At 39.3% G+C, this 18,341-nt stretch overlaps 1 protein-coding gene across 1 annotated transcript in view; it reads right to left on the bottom strand.

Moving 5' to 3' along the window:
* Positions 1-712: 712 nt before the first annotated feature.
* Positions 713-18,341, bottom strand: part of LOC149457889 (uncharacterized) — a 72,697-nt gene continuing 55,068 nt past the window's right edge. Inside the window, exons 8-11 of the mRNA XM_089682925.1 lie at positions 17,620-17,998; positions 10,205-10,251; positions 7,618-7,731; positions 713-1,942 (exon numbers count right to left, since the gene is read on the bottom strand). Coding sequence (XP_089539051.1) covers positions 1,409-1,942; positions 7,618-7,731; positions 10,205-10,251; positions 17,620-17,998 — 1,074 coding nt within the window. The 3' untranslated portion in view covers positions 713-1,408. The remainder of the gene's footprint in view (positions 1,943-7,617; positions 7,732-10,204; positions 10,252-17,619; positions 17,999-18,341) is intronic.

Here is an 18,341-nt window from a genome sequence, read left to right as displayed (position 1 = left end):
AAATCAGGGATAGTCCCTCGAAATCAGTGAACGTTGGGAGCTACAGATGGCTACTACATGCTTTGTGTGCATTCTACACCATGGTAAGCCATTTGTTCCAATTGCTTTTCCATCATTTGCTACACCTAACATCTAACCCACTAGCAGTTTCAGTATAAAGATTGAGCTACTAAATATCTCCAGCATAGCTCTAGACCAGCAATGGGCAAACTACGGCCCGCGGGCCGTATACGGCCCGGCGAACCTTTTAATCCGGCCCGCAGAGCGTGATACTGTCAGGATGGCTGTCAGGATGTGTGTAGGCAGGGCAGCGTGACGAACGTGAGGGGAGCTAGGCTTCTCTCACAGTCCGCCCTGAAGACTGGAACACGGCGAGAGGAACGTGCGGAGCAAAGGTAAGTAAATTGACACAGGGGGGACTTGGGGACTGAATATGGGGAATGAATTAATATGGGGAATGAATTACTATAGGGGGGATGAATTACTATAGGGGGGATGAATTACTATGGGGGATGAATTACTATAGGGGGGATGAATTACTATATGGGGGATGAATTACTATGGGGGATGAATTACTATATGGGGGATTAATTACTATGGGGGATGAATTAATATGGGGGATGAATTACTATGGGGGATGAATTACTATATGGGGGATGAATTACTATGGGGGATGAATTACTATATGGGGGATTAATTACTATGGGGGTGAATTACTATGGGGGATGAATTACTATGGGGGATAAATTACTATATGGGGGATTAATTACTATGGGGGATGAATTACTATGGGGGATGAATTACTATATGGGGGATGAATTACTATATGGGGGATTAATTACTATGCTTACTATGGGGGAATATTACTATACTTACTATGGATGACACATACACATCATTCATCTACTCTTGGTCCGGCCCCCGGGTCCAATATATGAACCCATTGTGGCCCTCAAGTCAAAAAGTTTGCCCACCCCTGCTCTAGACTATTCAGGTGAATAGTTAAAGCGGAACTGAAGTTCTGCTGTAAGAAATTACAGGGAGACAGGCTTTTATTGAGAAAGAGACATTCACTATCTTTTCAGGAATAAAATGCCCTTACGTGCCTAATCAATGTCTTCTCCTGCACTGTAAACTGAGCTGTGCACACGCAGCTCAGCTTACAGAATCGGGCTGGGACAAATAGCTCCTGTGCATGTACAGGTGTGATGTTATCCCCCATCGGGCAATGGAAAGACCCAAAAACTGGCACTCAGAAGAAGAAGCCAGTGCTGGTGCAGGACTGTGAGACAGGTGAGTACTAAGCCTTTAGTTCTGCTTTAAATCTGTTAGTAGCAAGATATTCACCAATGTAGCCCTAGCCTAAGGACCCTTTCACGCCACAACGGTCTGCGGTAATTATTGTTTTTCACATATTCTCCAACTGCTCTGTGGTATAATCCAGGGGGGGGGCAGTAATGGAATTCTCCATATGATTAAAGTATTTAGTCTTAAGTTTAGTAAATTTAATCTTTAAACTCTTTGTTTGCGGGCACTGAATTAGTCCAAACGTCTGTTCAAAAATGCCAAAGGATCTTCCTTCTCTTAAAATGGTTCCAGTAACAGCTACCACCACCAGTCCATGTTTAGAATTCACACATTTAAAACGCTCATTATCAATACTTGGCTGAAATTCTAGTCTTTCTTGGTTTGTGAGTTTCAGCAGGAACTCACTCACACATGCAAAACCATCATAGCTGTCAGAAGCATGCTGTCCATTGTCATAATTTATCATCTCAGCTGTGACATTTTCCCAGAACAGATGAGGACCCCAATGCATGGTTTCTGTTTGTCCATATGATGGATTCTGGGAGTTCCAAAGAGGATAGAACTCATTACAGAACACTTGGCCTACCGATTCACAGTGAAATAGCTCTCTTCTTTGCATATCTTTGTTCTTTACCTGCAAGCACATTTTTAATTCGGAACATTAAAGATATATTTTAACCTTGTCTGATTCCATTCATTAACACATAGCAATTTTGATATAAGTATATGTTATCATATTATTAAAATAGTATTGAATGTTACCTAAATTATGTACCAGAATGCCTAAGGAATTTTGAGGGGCCAAACGACTACACCTAACACAAAATTGTCATTAAACACTCGGTAGCCACTTTATTAGGTACACCTGTTCAATTGCTTGGTAACACAAATTGCTAATCAGCTAATCACATGGCAGCAACTCATTTAAGCATGTAGACGTGGGGAAAATGACTAGCTAAAGTTCAAACTGAGCATCAGAATGGGGAAGAAAGGGGATTTAAGTGACTTTGAACGTGGCATGGTTGTTGGTGCCATAAGGGCTGTTTTGAGTATTTCAAAAACTGCTGATCTACTGGGATTTTCATGCACAACCATCTCTAGGTTTTACAATGAATGGTCCAAACAAGAACAAAATATCCAGTGAGTGGCAGTTGTATGGACAAAAATGCCTTGTTGATGTCAGAGTGGGCAGACTGGTTCAAGAGGTAACAGTAACTCATGTCAATATGGACCAAAATCTCTGAGGAATGTTTACAACATCTTGTTGAATTTATGCAACAAAGAATTAAGGCTGTTCTGAAGGCAAAAGGGGTTCCAACCTGGTACTTCCAAGGTGTGGCTAATATAGCGGCCTGTGAGTATACTTTTTATCTATTAGTTGACACTTTTAAAGTAACACAATTTTATTAAAATTCCTTATAACATATAAAAGGTCATACTTATTAGGCCCTTTTCAGCAGGGGATCTGTCCGTTGATCCCCTTCTGAGCAGAGAAGGCGGATGACAGATTTGTGTCCTTTCTGCTTATGCACAGCAGACACAGATACAGCTTGCTCTGCTCTATGGGCGGTCGGGTGTAAATCCCATCTAATCTGCCCAGACAGAGTGGAACAGATACCCTTCCATTTTTTTTTTATATCGGATCAGATTCAAGTTAAGTGGGTATAAACAGACACAAGTCCGTTAACACCCTCCACTCCATGGAGGGTCCAATCAGGTCCACATGGAATACTGACAGGAGGACCCAAATGGACCAATCACATGAAAGGGGCCTTACAATAAACATACATCTTGAATGTTGAACAAAACAGCCTTCTCTAGATGACTAATCCTCTACATATCTTAATATTACTATATCATAGTATAAGGCATAGTATCCATCTTTCCAGTATTCCAGGCACCCAGTCATATGATGAAATTGCTTTTCGCAATGATGTTTCTTCAGGAGGATAAAAGGAGGTTAACACTGCACAATTGCCCATCCAACTATCAAAAAGAGGTTTCAGCAAACCAGTTGTGCCTCCCACAAGGGGCAGTGGAAGCACCCCTGAGCATGCCTAAAAATCTATTTGAATATTCCCAAAGCAGGTTTCTTTAACAAGCACAGATATACAGTAAATGGCTGTCTGTCTGCCAAGTTGTTGTGTTGGGTACTATCATCACTCTTTGGGAGTAAATTTGGGATCATCATGTGCTGATAATGTCCAACAAAAAGATACCAACTTGACAGACAGACAAACACTTATATCTGAAATATAATGGATGCGGCGCTATAACACAAATGTTTAAATAAAACGTCCAAGATATCGATATATAGTGGTTAAGTGACTAATGTGATCCCAAAAAATTATAAAAATAATTATATCACAAGCAGAGTAACATGCGGTGCAAAAACAGTCTTTGTGACAATTTTTCTCCTTCAAAGTGCTGCTTCCATGCAGTGAACGTGAAAAGGATAAGGCTGTGCACTCACCAGATGCACAGTGTTACTGCACATTTAGAGATAAATTATCTCCACTAGATCCACTGGTAGCTTCAAAAGGTCAGGTCACGCCAGATATTCCTCCACCCGCTGGATGTTGCTAGTAATCCGCGGTCACTCTCTTAGGTGGCTCTACACTTATATCTGTACTCTAAATAGGCACCCACTTTGTGAATCAAATAGACCTTTTGCATGCTCACAAACCTTGGACTTTGAAAAATATCCAAGATCCTTCCACTGAGGGGGAACTAATTGTCTCACCGAATCCTTTATTTGATGGCCGTAAGGGCAATTGTGCAATATTAACCTCCCTTTAACCTCCTAAAAAAACATTACTGCAAAATGTGTCAAGGAAAAGACTACTCCTCTCTTTCATAATATGATTGGGTGACTGTAATACTGAAAAGGTAGACAGTATGCCTAATAATATCATATAACATAAAGGATATAACAAACATTTAGGGATTTACTTATATTTATATTATATTATATTTTCCATGAAATCATATTTTTACTGTAATACGTATGTCCTTGCATACCAGTATGTGGCTGGACTTCAAGTGGTTATCCTAGGAAGATGCCTGCAGCTGCAGACATCACCTCGATATTGTTTTTTTCAGCTGGTGGTTAGCTTTCTTGTAAAAGCAATCCTAGCGACTGATTAAAAAGATTTTTTTTAAAATGCCTCCATCAACCATGCTTACGCACAGAGGCGAATGCATGCGCCATTGTCAGATTGAGGGCAGTAATTCTAGCACTAGACCTCCTGTATAAGTCTAAAGTAGTAACCAAAAAATGCTTTTAACCACTTCCCGACCGGCCGTTGTATATAAACGGCCAGACAGTGGCACTGCAGGGTCGGGTGGCCGTCTATAAACGGCCTCCCCGCACCCTGCTTGTGCACGCTCCCTGGGAGCGCGCAGCACCGCGATCCGGTGCCCGCTGTGTCCTCCGGACACAGTGAAACACCGATCGTCGGAGTGTACGAGGTCCCGATCATGTTATCACTGATTGGCCAATCAGTGATCACATGCAAAGTAGTAAGCAAGATGTCACTTCTGACATCATTGCTTACTATGTGTGAAATCTGTGAATGATCACAGAGGTCACATGGTACAAGGCTATTCACAAAAGCCTTGTACCATGTGACAAGCTGTGACCAGTCACAGCTCACTCTGCATTTCTCAATGAGTGCAGGAATGCACACAGAGAGAAAGAGAAATGATTGCTTTTACATCCTATATGGGTGTAAAAGCAATCAGTGTAAAAAAAAAAAAAAAAAAAAAAAATCTTTATCACCCCTCACAAGTAGTACAGTGTCACCATGGTGACACTGTACTGCTAGGGTGACAGTATGTAAAAAAATAAAATAAAAATAAAAAATAATAATATTAAAAAATAAAATAAAAATGTAAAAAAAAATGTTTAAAAATTATAATTTTTGCTTATAAACTAATTTGGATTTTTTTTTTACTAAAAAGATAACGGAATAAATTTTGGCTAAGATTTATAATGAAATATTATTTATTTGGAAAATTTTATTAAAAAAACACTTTTTTAAAAAATTTTTGGACATTTCATTTACATAGCAAAAAAAATACAAATCCCAGTGGTGAATAAATACCACCAAAATAAAGCTTTATCTATCTAAAAAAAATGGTAAAAAATTCATTTGGGTACAGTGTTGCATGTCATTCAAAGTGTGATAGCGCTAAAAGCTGAAAATTGCCCTGGTCAGGAAGGGGGTAAAAGTGTCCGGTCTGGAAGTGGTTAAAGCATCACCTATGGATAATATAATTAACATCGTTTGTCACCGTTGCACAGGCATGATGTGTTTGGTATCCATTTACTCAGGGCAACATCATCTTTTCTATTTTATCAAACAATTGGATATTACATTGTGTTTTTCTGCATTTAAAAAAGTTTATTTTTTCTGAAAAAATTGTGTGTTTGAAAAATCGCTGCTCAAATATCGCTGTAAAACCTACCATTTTATTCTCTAGGGCCTCTGCTTTAAAACAAATATATAATGTTTGTGAGTTTTAAGTAATTTTCTATCAAAAAAAAAAAAATACAGGTTTTTGTATGTAAACAAAAAGTGTTAGCAAATGCTTTTTCTTTAAATGGGTAAGGAATTTTATTACAACTGGATAATCTAAAAAAAATCAACTATTAAATAAAATGATTTTATTCAATCATTTCCCCCTGATGAAGCCACGTGACCGGTGGCGTAACGCGTAGGGGAGGGGCTCTGATGTCACCGCGTGCAGTCGGCTTTTCTGGCGAGTACAGACACAGTGTGTGTTAACACACTGCTACTTTTTCTTCTTAAAGGCTTGTTAATTTTAATGAAAATGTGAGTGTGACAGACAGAGTTTGGCAATAAAAGGAGTTTTATAAGGATAAAGCACTATCTTCTGTTTTTCTTTGCAATTATATATTTGGAGTTTGCTGGAGTAATTCTGGAGGATTGTTCCCCTGGAGGGGAGAAGGAGGGAAGATTCATCCAACCATCCACACACCCATAGATCCATACAAGATAATGAGGAGAGGAGTGACACCAGGTTAACCAGGAAAACTGCAGTTTGGAGAGATTGTTTGAAGGTGATAAGCAGCCAAGCATACTTCATCCTTTTATAGGATAAACTGCGTGATTTAGCCTGTTGAGGCTGGAGATGGAGGTGAGCGCATGATAGAGCTGTATTTATGCTGCAAACGTTTTTGGAACCTGGAGTGTATTCATCTAATTAGCACAGATTTCTCAAAAAGAAAGAGGACTCTTATGTATCAGTCTCTGGATATACAATGATACATTTATTTCCATAGTATAAAGGGATTGTAAAAGCACAGTGGACATTTGTTTTTTTCACATTTTGTTTTTTTCACACTTTATTTATATTAGATTTTATTTTAGTTTATTTTTTACACGTAATCAATGTGTTTTTGATGATAATAAAAGAGGAGCGCAGCACGATATTTAGCTATATATTGGTTGACACTATTGTAAGAGTTGGTGTGATGTGTTTGCCAACCTAAAAAAAAATTTTTTTGATTTAATATATGTTTATTGAATATTTTTGGGTTGTGTTTGCAGAGAATTCACTGTATTGGCTCACAGGTGGACAGTTGGTTTTGGATTTTTATTAAATAAAAAGTATTATTTTAAGATTGTTTTAAGTGTATTGTTTGGCACCTCAAAAGTCCCAAGACATCCTGTTACATGATCTAAGTAACTACCTAATGCTAACAAGACATGGTGCCACAAGCCACCTGTGAGTCCCATAGTTGTTTGAAGTAAAGACAATCTGTAATTTTGTCCTGAATGGACCCACTTATACTCTTTTGCAGCACTGTCTCCCTGCTCTACTGCAGCCCTTGGGAATTATATGATGCTTCCAGGTATGGGGCAGCTTGTGACATCCACCTCTTCCTCTTAGGCCTGATCACCAATTATCTGGTTCAAACACTCTCATGTGAGGAACAGTAGGAAGCATTCAACACTCTGTAAGTTGTAACACAGTCCAGCACAGAATTTGCACAAGGATTGGAATCTCAGTAGCAACTGAAATACAGAATGGTGGGGTAATGCAATGAAGTTGGGTGGGGGTTATTCTTTCAAGAAACTATATCACTTGTGCGTTCCTTCAAGAAAAGAAGATTGTACAAAGCGTATAAACCCATACTGGTCAACAGCAATCAACTTTCAGTGTTTTACCTACCTTGAGTTGATAATAGGTGTATTCTGTTGGTTATTACAGACCACATTTACCCCATTAGCAGGGAAATAATAGATTGTACAAAAAAGACAACATTAATGTCACACTGACCTTAAAATTTTTAGATGATTCCCAGCTAAAAGATCCTTGATGCTGAGAGTAGGCTGAAGACATGGAAACTCTACTGAAGGCATTTGGAGGGTCAGTATTAAAAGCAAAACTGCTCTAAAAAGTGGAGAAATTAAAAACACGTGCATTAATGCCATTTTCATCTAACTCAAGTACAGGAAAATTGAATGTAACCCAAAGTCCAACTGTACTCCAATAATAATTAAAATTCTACATTTATTTTGCAAAATGATAGTAGTGCGTCTTTACCCATAAAGCTTTATTAGTTTGTTAGTATTCAGGGCTAGTATCCACACCTTTTTCTATGTTGCATTAATATAAAGGGGTTATCACTAGATGAAAATGGACTATCAGGTGAGGATGGAGAGCAATATAATTAGTTCAAATAGACCCAGACAATCAGTATTGATAACATTTATTGTATACTTCAGTTATTTATTTTATTTTATTATTTATTTATTACAGGTACTTACTCTCACCAGCCTCTTTATTAGGTACACCTGTTCAATTGCTTGGTAAAACAAATTGCTAATCAGCCAATCACATGGCAGCAACTCAATGCATTTAGGCATCTAGATGTGGTGAAGATAACTTGCTGAAGTTCAAACCGAGCATCAGAATGGAGATGAAAGGGGATTTAATTGACTTTGAATGTGGCATAGTTGTTGGTGGCAGACAGGCTGGTCTGAGTATTTAAAAAACTGCTGATCTACTGGGATTTTCACACACAACCATCTATAGGGTTTACAGAGAATGGTTCAAAAAAGAGAAAATATCCAGTGAGCGGCAGATGTGTGGACAAAAATGCCTTGTTGATGTCAGAGGTCAGAAGAGAATGGGCAGACAGGTTAGAGATTATAGAAAGGCAACAATAACTCAAAATAACAGGAAACGGAGGCTACAAATCGCACAGGCTCACAAAAATTGGATAATATAAGAATGGAAAAATGTTGCCTGATGTCTGATGTGTCTTGATTTCAGCTGCAACATTCAGATGGTAGGACCAGAATTTGGTGTAAACAACATGAAAGCATGGATCCATTCTGCCTTGTATCAACAGTTCAGACCGGTAGTGTGCTTTAATGGTGTGGGAGATATTTTCTTGCCACAATTTGTGCCCCTTAGTACCAACTGAGCATTGTTTAAATGTCATGGCCTACCTGAGTGATGTTGCTGACCATGTCCATTGCTTTATGATTACAGTGTACCCATCTTCTGATGCTACTTCCAGCAGGAAAATGCACCATGTCACAAAGCACAAATCATCTGAAACTGGTTTCTTGAACATGACAATGAGTTCACTGTACTCGAATGGCCTCCACAGTCACCAACTCTCAATCTAATAGAACACCTTTGGAATGTGGTGGAATGGGAGATTTGCATCATGGAAGTACAGTCAACAAATCTGCAGGAATTGCATAATGCTATTATGTCAATATGGACCAAAATCTCTGAGGAATGTTTCCAGCACCTTGTTGAATCTATACCATGAAGAATTAGGGCAGTTCTGAAGGCAAAAGGGGGTACAACCTGGTACTAGCAAGGTATACCTAATTAAATGGCCAGTGTGTGTATATAGCACTGTCAAAAGCACTTTATATATATATATATATATATATATATATATATATATATATATATATATAGTACATTCACATCAGTCTCTGCCCTTACAATCTAAGGTCCCTAATTCACATTCATACACATACTAGGGACAATTTACATAGGATCCAATTAACCTACCAGCATGTCTGTGGGGTGCGGGAGGAAACCCACACAGGCACAGAGAGAACAAGCAAACTTCAGGCAGGTAGTGCTATAGCTGGGGTTTGAACCAATGACCCTTGTGCTGTTAGGTGGAAGTGATAACCGCTTAGCCACTGTGCTGCCCTGTGCTGCAATTAACAGAATTAACATCCAGGTGTGACTGGCATGACACTTTAAAGAAATGTATTAAAATAAAAAATAAAGCCCATCCTATCAGTTTCAAACTCTTTGCAGAGGAACACTCTAGCAATATTATAGCCTGTCAAAAGTTAAAATGACATTTCCTTTCAAATAAATTAATGAGAATGTCAAAGCAGCCTGAAGGCTCAGAGTATATACATTTGCTACAGAAGCCATGTGCACAGTAGCAGATCTTTACACAAAGCTACAAAAGGAGTTCTCTTTTGCCTGGTAGGTTCCTTCAACAGGGACTGTGTACACCCTTCAGGAGAGAACACCTCCAGTTCTCCACACCATGTCCAGAGGAGCATGCTCTGAAGACTCTATCTTTACTGTACCTCCAAAACTCGCCAAAGAAGAGCATCATTCAGTCTACTTAGAGACCATGCTGCTTGTTTGTAACATTGCACATTCTCTAGAAACTGTTTTCCCTCATCACTTTGGGCCACATACAACTCCAGGCTTCCCCCATGAGTCCTCCACCACCAGTCACCAGTGTGACAGATGCCGAGAAAACAGTACACTGGATACAGGGGCAAACAGGCTTGGAATAAAAGAGTATAACCATCCTACTCAGGGGAGGCATCTATTAAATCCGCCTTTATTCTTTTTGCTGATTTACCTTTCCACAAGGAGATCCATTATTACATGAGGTTTGATGTGTTTCATCTGAAACAAAAAAATTCAGAATACATTATTACGCATTGCTCCCTGTTGTTAAGGCATCACAATTAGTGCACACTTATTCTCACTCCTGGTAAAATTCCAAAAAAGAACAATGTGTTCATTTCACAAATCTTTAACACAATGACAAGGCATTTTTTTAACCATGTAATAATTTTTTTTTATTCTCATTGGACTTGAGTGAAATTATAAGTCATGTTTTTTTTATTTTTAATAGGAATCCTTGCCATGGCATTTTAGCTGTGTGAATTAAAGTGAAAGTGACTAAGGCCTGTATAATCTATTCCAACCCTTATACTCTAAAGCCAGATTTTTACTTCCTGCCCCCTCAGGGTAATTATCTTCTATTGTATCTCAAAAACAAACAAAAATTCCCAGCTCATTTACCAGCTAGCCTGCAACAAAACCAAATTAACCCTAATAGTTCATATTAAAAATAACAGGTTTAGTTGCACACATTTCCAAACATACACGAAATTGCCAAAAGTATTGGGACACCCTTCCAAATAATTGGATTTAGGTGTTCCATTTACCTCAACAGGTGTATACATTGAAGCACCTAGGAATGCAGACTGCTTCTACAAACATTTGTGAAAGAATAGGTCGCTCTCAGGAGCTCAGTGAATTCAAGCATGGTACTGTGACAGATTGCCATCTGTGCAATAAGTCCATCCGTGAAATTTCCTTTCTACTAAATATTCCACGGTCAACTGTTAGTGGTATTATAACAAAGTGGAAGCGACTGGAAACAGCAACTCGGCAACGAAGTAGTAGGCCACATCAAATGACAGAGCGGGGTCAGCCCATGCAGAAGCACACAGTGCACAGAATTTGCCAAATGTCTGCAGAGTTAATATCAAAAGACCTCCAAACTTCATGTAGCCTTCGGATTAGCACAACAGTGCATAGAGAGCTTCATGGAATGGGTTTTTTTGGCTAGGCAGCTGCATCTAAGCCTTACATCACCAAGTGCACTGCAAAGGGTCAGATGCAGTGGTGTAAAGCACTGCTGAAGTGCACAATGCGCAGAAGTTGCCAACTGTCTGCAGAGTCAATAGCTAAAGACTTCCACACTTCGTGTGGCCTTCAGACTAGCACAACAATAGTGCATAGAGAGCTTCATGGAATGGGTTTCCATGGCTGAGCAGCTGCATCCAAGTGTAATGCAAAGCATCAAATGCAATGGTATAAAGTACGCTGCCACTGGATTCTAGAGCAGTGGAGACGTGATGAATCACGGTTCTGTCTGGCAATCCGATGGATGTGCCAGGAGAATGGTACTTGCCTGACTGCATTGTGTCAAGTGTAAAGTTTGGTGGAGAGGGGATTATGGTGTGGGGTTGTTTTTCAGGGGTTAGGTTTGGCCCCTTAGTTCCAGTGAAGGGAACTCTTAAGGCGTCAGCATGCCAAGACATTTTGGACAATTTCATACTCACAACTTTGTGGAAACAGTTTGAGGATGGCTCATTTCTGCTCCAACATGACTGCATACCAGTGCACAAAACAAAGTCCATAAAGGCATGGATGAGCAATTTTGGTGTGGAGGAACTTGACTGACCTCAACCCGACAGAACACCTTTGGGATGAATTAGAGCTGAGGATCCAAGCCAGGCCTTCTTGTCCGACATCAGTGCCTGACCTCACAAATGCACTTCTGGAAGAATGGTCAAACATTCCCATAGACACACTCCTAAACCTTGTGGACAGCCTTCTCAGAAGAGTTGAAGCTGTTATAACTGCAAAGGGTGAGCCAACTCAATGTTTAACTCTACGAACTAAGACTGGGATGCCATTAAAGTTCATGTGCCTATGTGTCCCAATACGTTTGGCAATATAGTGTATGTGTAAGCCCCAGTGGCCACATCAAGGTTCCTTGTACTGCGATCCCACCTCTCCTAAGCTGGAGCACATATAACAGTGGATATATTAAGGGAAGGTTTGCCTGAAGGGAGCCCACTCCTTAAAGGTACAGGGACGCACAGGACAACCAACAAGGGCACAATGGTAACTGAAAGTATCCAGTGCAACCCCGCACCAATTCACCAACTATACAAACAAATAACAACCACCCCAACCTATAGCTAGCCTCTGCAGCAAGAAGCACATGAAAGGGACAAACATAAACAAACGTACAACAAACACAAATTCCCAACTCACTTAGCAGCTAGCCAAAACCAAATAAACCTTCTGCTGTGCCCCTACTAGCCCAATTAACTGGCTAGCCTCTATATCCCACAAACAAGATCTGACATTATATACATAAAAGGCACACTTGGACTAGATGTGGAGATATTGAAAGAAATGATATCCCTTTGTATCACTACATTAAAGTCCAATAACTTGAAGAATAGAGGAGAGTGTCTGATTTTGTAGTGAAATTATGAATTTCACATTTTCTAATGCCTCTAAATTAGTTTGTTAAAGTTAACTTCCTAAACAGTTGTTTAGAAATGCTACACATCCCCAAAACATTAACCAAAGTGCACAGGCTTGTCTTTCTGCCCCACTGCCAATCCTCTCTTTGCACCTGCTGGATTTCAATAGCAGCTGTAATAGCTGCTGCTGTCAAAAAAATTAAATACAAAGTGTTTCTGTCTAACCCCTTATTAACCCTTCATTTATCCTAATCAACCCTAAGTGACTTCTTCATTCCCTTCTCCCCTTACCTCTTATTTTTCTGTTGATTATATTTATTTCTATATCCCTAATCATTAATATTTAAACTTTTTTTATTCATCTAGCTCTCTGCTCTAGCCCTCCAGCGCTCACTGGAGTGCTGGACTGTGGAGGGGGTGGTAGCGGCTGGCTCAGACTTTGAGCTGCATGCTGAGAGGCCGAGTCAGCTGCTGGTCAGGCACCTGGGTGGATTCTGACATTAAAGTCATTATCCTTTCAGAGCCTGAAGAGACTCTGTGACAACAACCAATAGCAAGCTTTAGCCACAAGCTTTGGATATACAGTAATTCTCCTTTAAGTAATGACAAAGTTGTTGCCTAATCAACAGGCCCATAGCAGTAATGTAAAAACTACTGTGGTCTAAATGGCTGTACAGGTGTGAGAGCTGAACTGCTGAAAACAGGGAGTGCATACTGATAAGTTAAAAAAAAAATCTAAAGATAAATAAAACAAACAATTAAGAAAAATGTAGTCTGTGTCTTTTCCAGTAATTTTTTTTGTCATTTGATGTTCTTTTATGTTAACCATTTCAATACCGGGCAATTTTACACCTTCCTGCCCAGGCCAGTTTTCACATTTCAGCGCTCTCACACTTTGAATGATAATTGCGCGGTCAGTACCCAAACTAAAATTTTATCATTTTCTTCACACAACTAGAGCTTTCTTTTGGTGGTATTTAATTACCGATGGGGTTTTTATTTTTTGCTAAATTAACAAAAAAAGACCAAAAATTTTGAAAAAAAAACACGTTTTTCTTTGTTTCTGTTATAAAAGTTTACAAATAAATAATTGTTCTTCATAAATTTAGGCCAAGATGTATTCTGCTACATGTCTTTGGTGAAAATAACCCAAATTAGGATGTATTATTTAGTTTGTAGGAAAGGTATAGAGTTCACAAACTATGGGATTTACTGTATCTGAATATTGATCAATCCTGAAGTACTGACAGCCAATCTAATTTCTTGAGGTCCAAGAAAGTCAGAATAGTACAGATATCCCCAAATGACCCCTTTTTGCAGAGTAGACAGTCCAACGTACTTCATAAGAGGAATGGCGAGTTTTTTGAAGTTGTATTTTTTTTGTCATAATTTTTCGGAAAATTAAAAAATTTAAAAAATTATTTTCACTATTTTTTTTTTACATACTGTCACCAGTGCAGTACAGCGTCATCATATAACTGGCATAGCGGTGAACAGGGACACTGACTGGTGACAGTATGAAAAAAAAAATATATATATATATTCTTTTATTTTTTTATTATTTTTAATTTTTTATTACTTTTTTTAATTTTATTTAAGATTTTTTGTTCATATTTTACTATGACCAAAGTAGTACAATGTTGCCATAGTAACATTGTACTACTTTGGGGAAGTGATCAGTATTTTTTTTTTTTACCCAATTTGCTTATAGCAAAGAATTACTTTTCTATAAGCAAGCATTTACCTGAATGACATCGATTCATTCAGGGTTTTTTTTTTTTTTTTTTTTTTTTTTGTGCTTAGCTGTGATTTGGCCACAGCTAATCACATGACATGTGCATGTGACCTGCTGCTGTGACCATTCACAGCTAGGCACTAGTATACAATGGATGGCATGAATGAAGCCATCCATTGTATACAACTGTCATGTGACCTGCTGTGATTGGTCACAGCAGGTCACATGGTACCGGCAATGGGGCCGGTACTCAGATCTGTCATCGGCCGTGTCCGAGGTACACGGCCGGTGACAGATCGCGCGGCTCTGCAACTGCTCAAACTGCGCATGTGCGGGAGGACGCCAAATGGCGTATACCCCGGAAATCTACAGCATTTTTGCGGCCGCCAAACGGCTATAGGCCAGGCGGCTAATGGTTAACAAAATGCTAAATGTTACAGTATGTGCTAAAAAACATCCATTAACAAAAAGATACACTAAAAATACACTGCTCAAAAAAAAAAAAGAATACTTTGAAAACACATCAGATCTCAATGGGTAAACATATCATGCTGGATATCTATACTGATATGGACTGGGTAATGTATTAGGAACATAAGGATGCTCCATGGAAAAGAAAATGATCGACCTACAGAGGACTGAATTCAAAGCCACCCCGAAAATCAAAGTGAAAAAATGATGCAGCAGACTAGTCCATTTTGATGACATTTCATTACAGCAACTCAAAATGGTACTTAGTAGTTTGTATGGCCCCCAGGTGCTTGTATGCATGCCTGACAACGTCAGGGCATGCTCCTAATGAGACAAAGGATAATGTCCTGGGGTATTTCCTCCCAGATCTGGACCAGGGCATCACTGAGCTCCTGGACAGTTTGAGGTTCAACCTGGCTGCATTGGATGGACCGAAACATGATATCCTAGAGCTATTCTATTGGATTTAGGTCAGGCGAGCGTGGGGGCCATTCAATGGTATCAATTCCTTCATCCTCCAGGAACTGCCTGCATACTCTCGCCACATGAGGCTGGGCATTGTCATGCACCAGGAGGAGCCCAGGACCCACTGCACCAGCATAGGGTCTGACAATGGATCCAAGGATTTCATCCCGATACCTAATGGCAGTCAGGGTGCTGTTGTCTAGCCTGTAGAGTTCAGTGCGTCCCTCCATGGATATGCCTCCGCAGACAATCACTGACCCACCACTAAAATGGTCATGCTGAACGATGTTACAGGCAGCATAACGTTCTCTTTGGCTTCTCCAGACCCTTTCATGTCTGTCACATGTGCTCAGGGTGAACCTATGCTCACCTGTGAAAAACCCAGGGCACCAGTGGTTGATCTGCCAATTCTGGTGTTCAGTGGCAAATGCCAATCAAGCTCTATGGTGCTGGGAAGTGAGCACAGGGCCCACTAGAGGATGTTGGGCCCTCAGGCCACCCTAATGAAGTCTGTTTCTAATTATTTGGTCAAAGACATTCCCACCAGTGGCCTGCTGGAGGTCATTTTGTAGGACTCTGGCAGTGCGCATCCTGTTCTTCCTTGCACAAAGGAGCAGATACCAGTCCTGCTGATGGGTTAAGGAGCCTCTACGGCCCTGTCCAGCTATCCTAGAGTAACTGCCTGTCTCCTGGTATCTCCTCCATGCTCTTGAGACTGTGATGGGAGACTGTGCTTGCCTTCTGGCAATGGCACATATTTATGTGCCATCCTGAGGAGTTGGACTGCCTGTGTAACCTCTGTAGGGTCTAGGTATTGCCTTATGCTACCAGTAGTGACCCTAGACAAATGCAAAACTAGTGAAAAACTCTCAGAAAAGATGAGCAGGGAAAAAAATGTCAGTGGCCTCCACTTGTAAAACCATTCCTGTTTTGGGGAACATCTTGGTGCATCTGTTGTTAATTTCATTAACACCAAAGCAGCTGCAAATGATTAACAACCCCCTCTGCTACTTAACTGACCAGATCAACATCCCAGGAGTTTAATTGACTTGATGCTATACTCTGATTAAAAAGTGTTCCTTTAATTTTTTTTGAGCAGTGTATACTGTATATTTTATATATTTTTAAGAGTGGAAATGTGTTTTTTTTCTTAGAGAAACAAAATACACTAAAGAAGTGAAATAAAACCCTCAGGAGCCATTTAATGCTCACTAAGGCTTAAAAGAATTACCCTAAAACCATCTTAATTTCAACTTCCTCTATGAAATTTTATCAAAATATTAGCAAATTTGTTTTAGTGAAATTACTTTATTGAAATGCAGGCAAACAATCCTCCAAGTCTGCCAGCAGTTTGCCCCAGGGTAGATGAGCTGTAAGTATCCAGTATACTAGTCCATCAACAAATGAGCATAAAATGTGCAGTGGAATCAATGATCACCAATTTAGACTGCCCTACACTGGGTGTGTAAGGAGGAAAGTGCCAAAAGCAGAATGTAAAATTCAGATTTCATTTTATTTAGAATTTTTCATTGTATATATAAGGTTTAACAGGCACCTGGAATGATCATCAGAGTAATTACCCTTCACATCCCTTCAAATTTATCAATCTAGAACAAGCTTTGTTCAACAATACCAAGCCCTAACAAGGAAGGAGGGGGTGGTTTTTAACTCCTAAAACACATTGGACTTTCATTATATAAGAGTGTAACGGTATAGGAATATTAAATCTGTAAATCATTATTTTTTTACACGGTCCACCTTGCACACCCAGCCCCTGCTTGAGCAAAGAGCTGACCATTGGCCACCACTCTTGGGAGAGCTACCCAAGGATAATTTTCCCTCTTCACTACTAATACTTGACTGAGAACACCTACAACTTTAGCACCTGACATCTTTCTTCTACTTTCCAGGACTACACTGAAAGGCAGGGAAGCAATTTGGATCTTTTTTTTTTTCCAGAAATGTGTTACTGACAGTCAGCAATATAATATTTGAGTGACTTTGCTTCCCTTGGCTGACCTTCTTACCTTGGCAATGGCCAATGTTGGCTGTGCAGAAATCCAGCTTTACACAACACATGTTTATGGTGGTCATTTAATCCTAATTTGTTGTTAATGACCAGTATAATATACCCTAGACCAAATTGAGGAGGTATGTTTTTTCTTTTACTACGATCAAAAGCAATCACAGTAACCACTTGCTGGTTGCAATAGCAATACCATGTTAATACACAAAAGCCTACATTTTAATTTGGTTCCTGCTATGTATGCTTTCTTCATTTAATATTCAATCACACACCTGACTTACATGTATTAGATGTCTGTAAAAGTGCCTTGACTTGCTCCTCTGTTTGTTTTGCTAAATCCTTCATAAGCGTGGCCTGAAAATCTTGCTGTTGTTGCTGGAGTTGCCCAGAAATTAAGTTGTTTTGCTGCTGTATCAAGTTCTTGATTTGCTGTGACAAATCTGTAAAGACCTGCAGTTGATGGTTCTGGTTTTCTTTTAGTTGGAGCAGTAGATTCATAATAGTGTCATGTTGATAGAGTTGTTGGCCATCCTGGTTATTCTTTAATAATTGAACATAGAACTCTCTTTGCATATCCAAAAGCTTCTGTAATAAGTGACATTGTTGGTCCTGTTGTTGCTCACTTATCAGTTTAATACAATGTTCAATGTATGCAAAGACCTATGTGCAGAAAAAGAAAAACTGCTTCAACAGCTTCATTTAAAATGTCATTGAGATTGGATGTCAATAGGCTGACTCACAATTCTTATCTTACAAATATAAATATCACAAGCCTGAATGATGGAGTATCACAATACCACATCCCTTTTATATATAGGAAAATAAAGAATATCTATTGATGGGACTTTAAAGCTGTCAAACAACGATAAAACATTTGTCTAAAAAACAATGTTTTTTATACAGTTTTGTATTAAAAAGCATGTGGGTCTGATATTAACACTTTAAAAACCATGAATTGCAGTAAGTTCTCATTTTCAAAAGATCCCTACTACCCCTGGGGATT

The sequence above is a fragment of the Staurois parvus genome, unplaced genomic scaffold, assembly GCF_062004578.1.
Source record: "Staurois parvus isolate SC_StPar_1 unplaced genomic scaffold, SC_StPar_1.0 ptg000299l, whole genome shotgun sequence".
Lineage (NCBI taxonomy): Eukaryota > Metazoa > Chordata > Amphibia > Anura > Ranidae > Staurois > Staurois parvus.
Note: the sequence above shows the minus strand (reverse complement) of the source record. Positions and strands in the feature narration are given on the sequence as shown.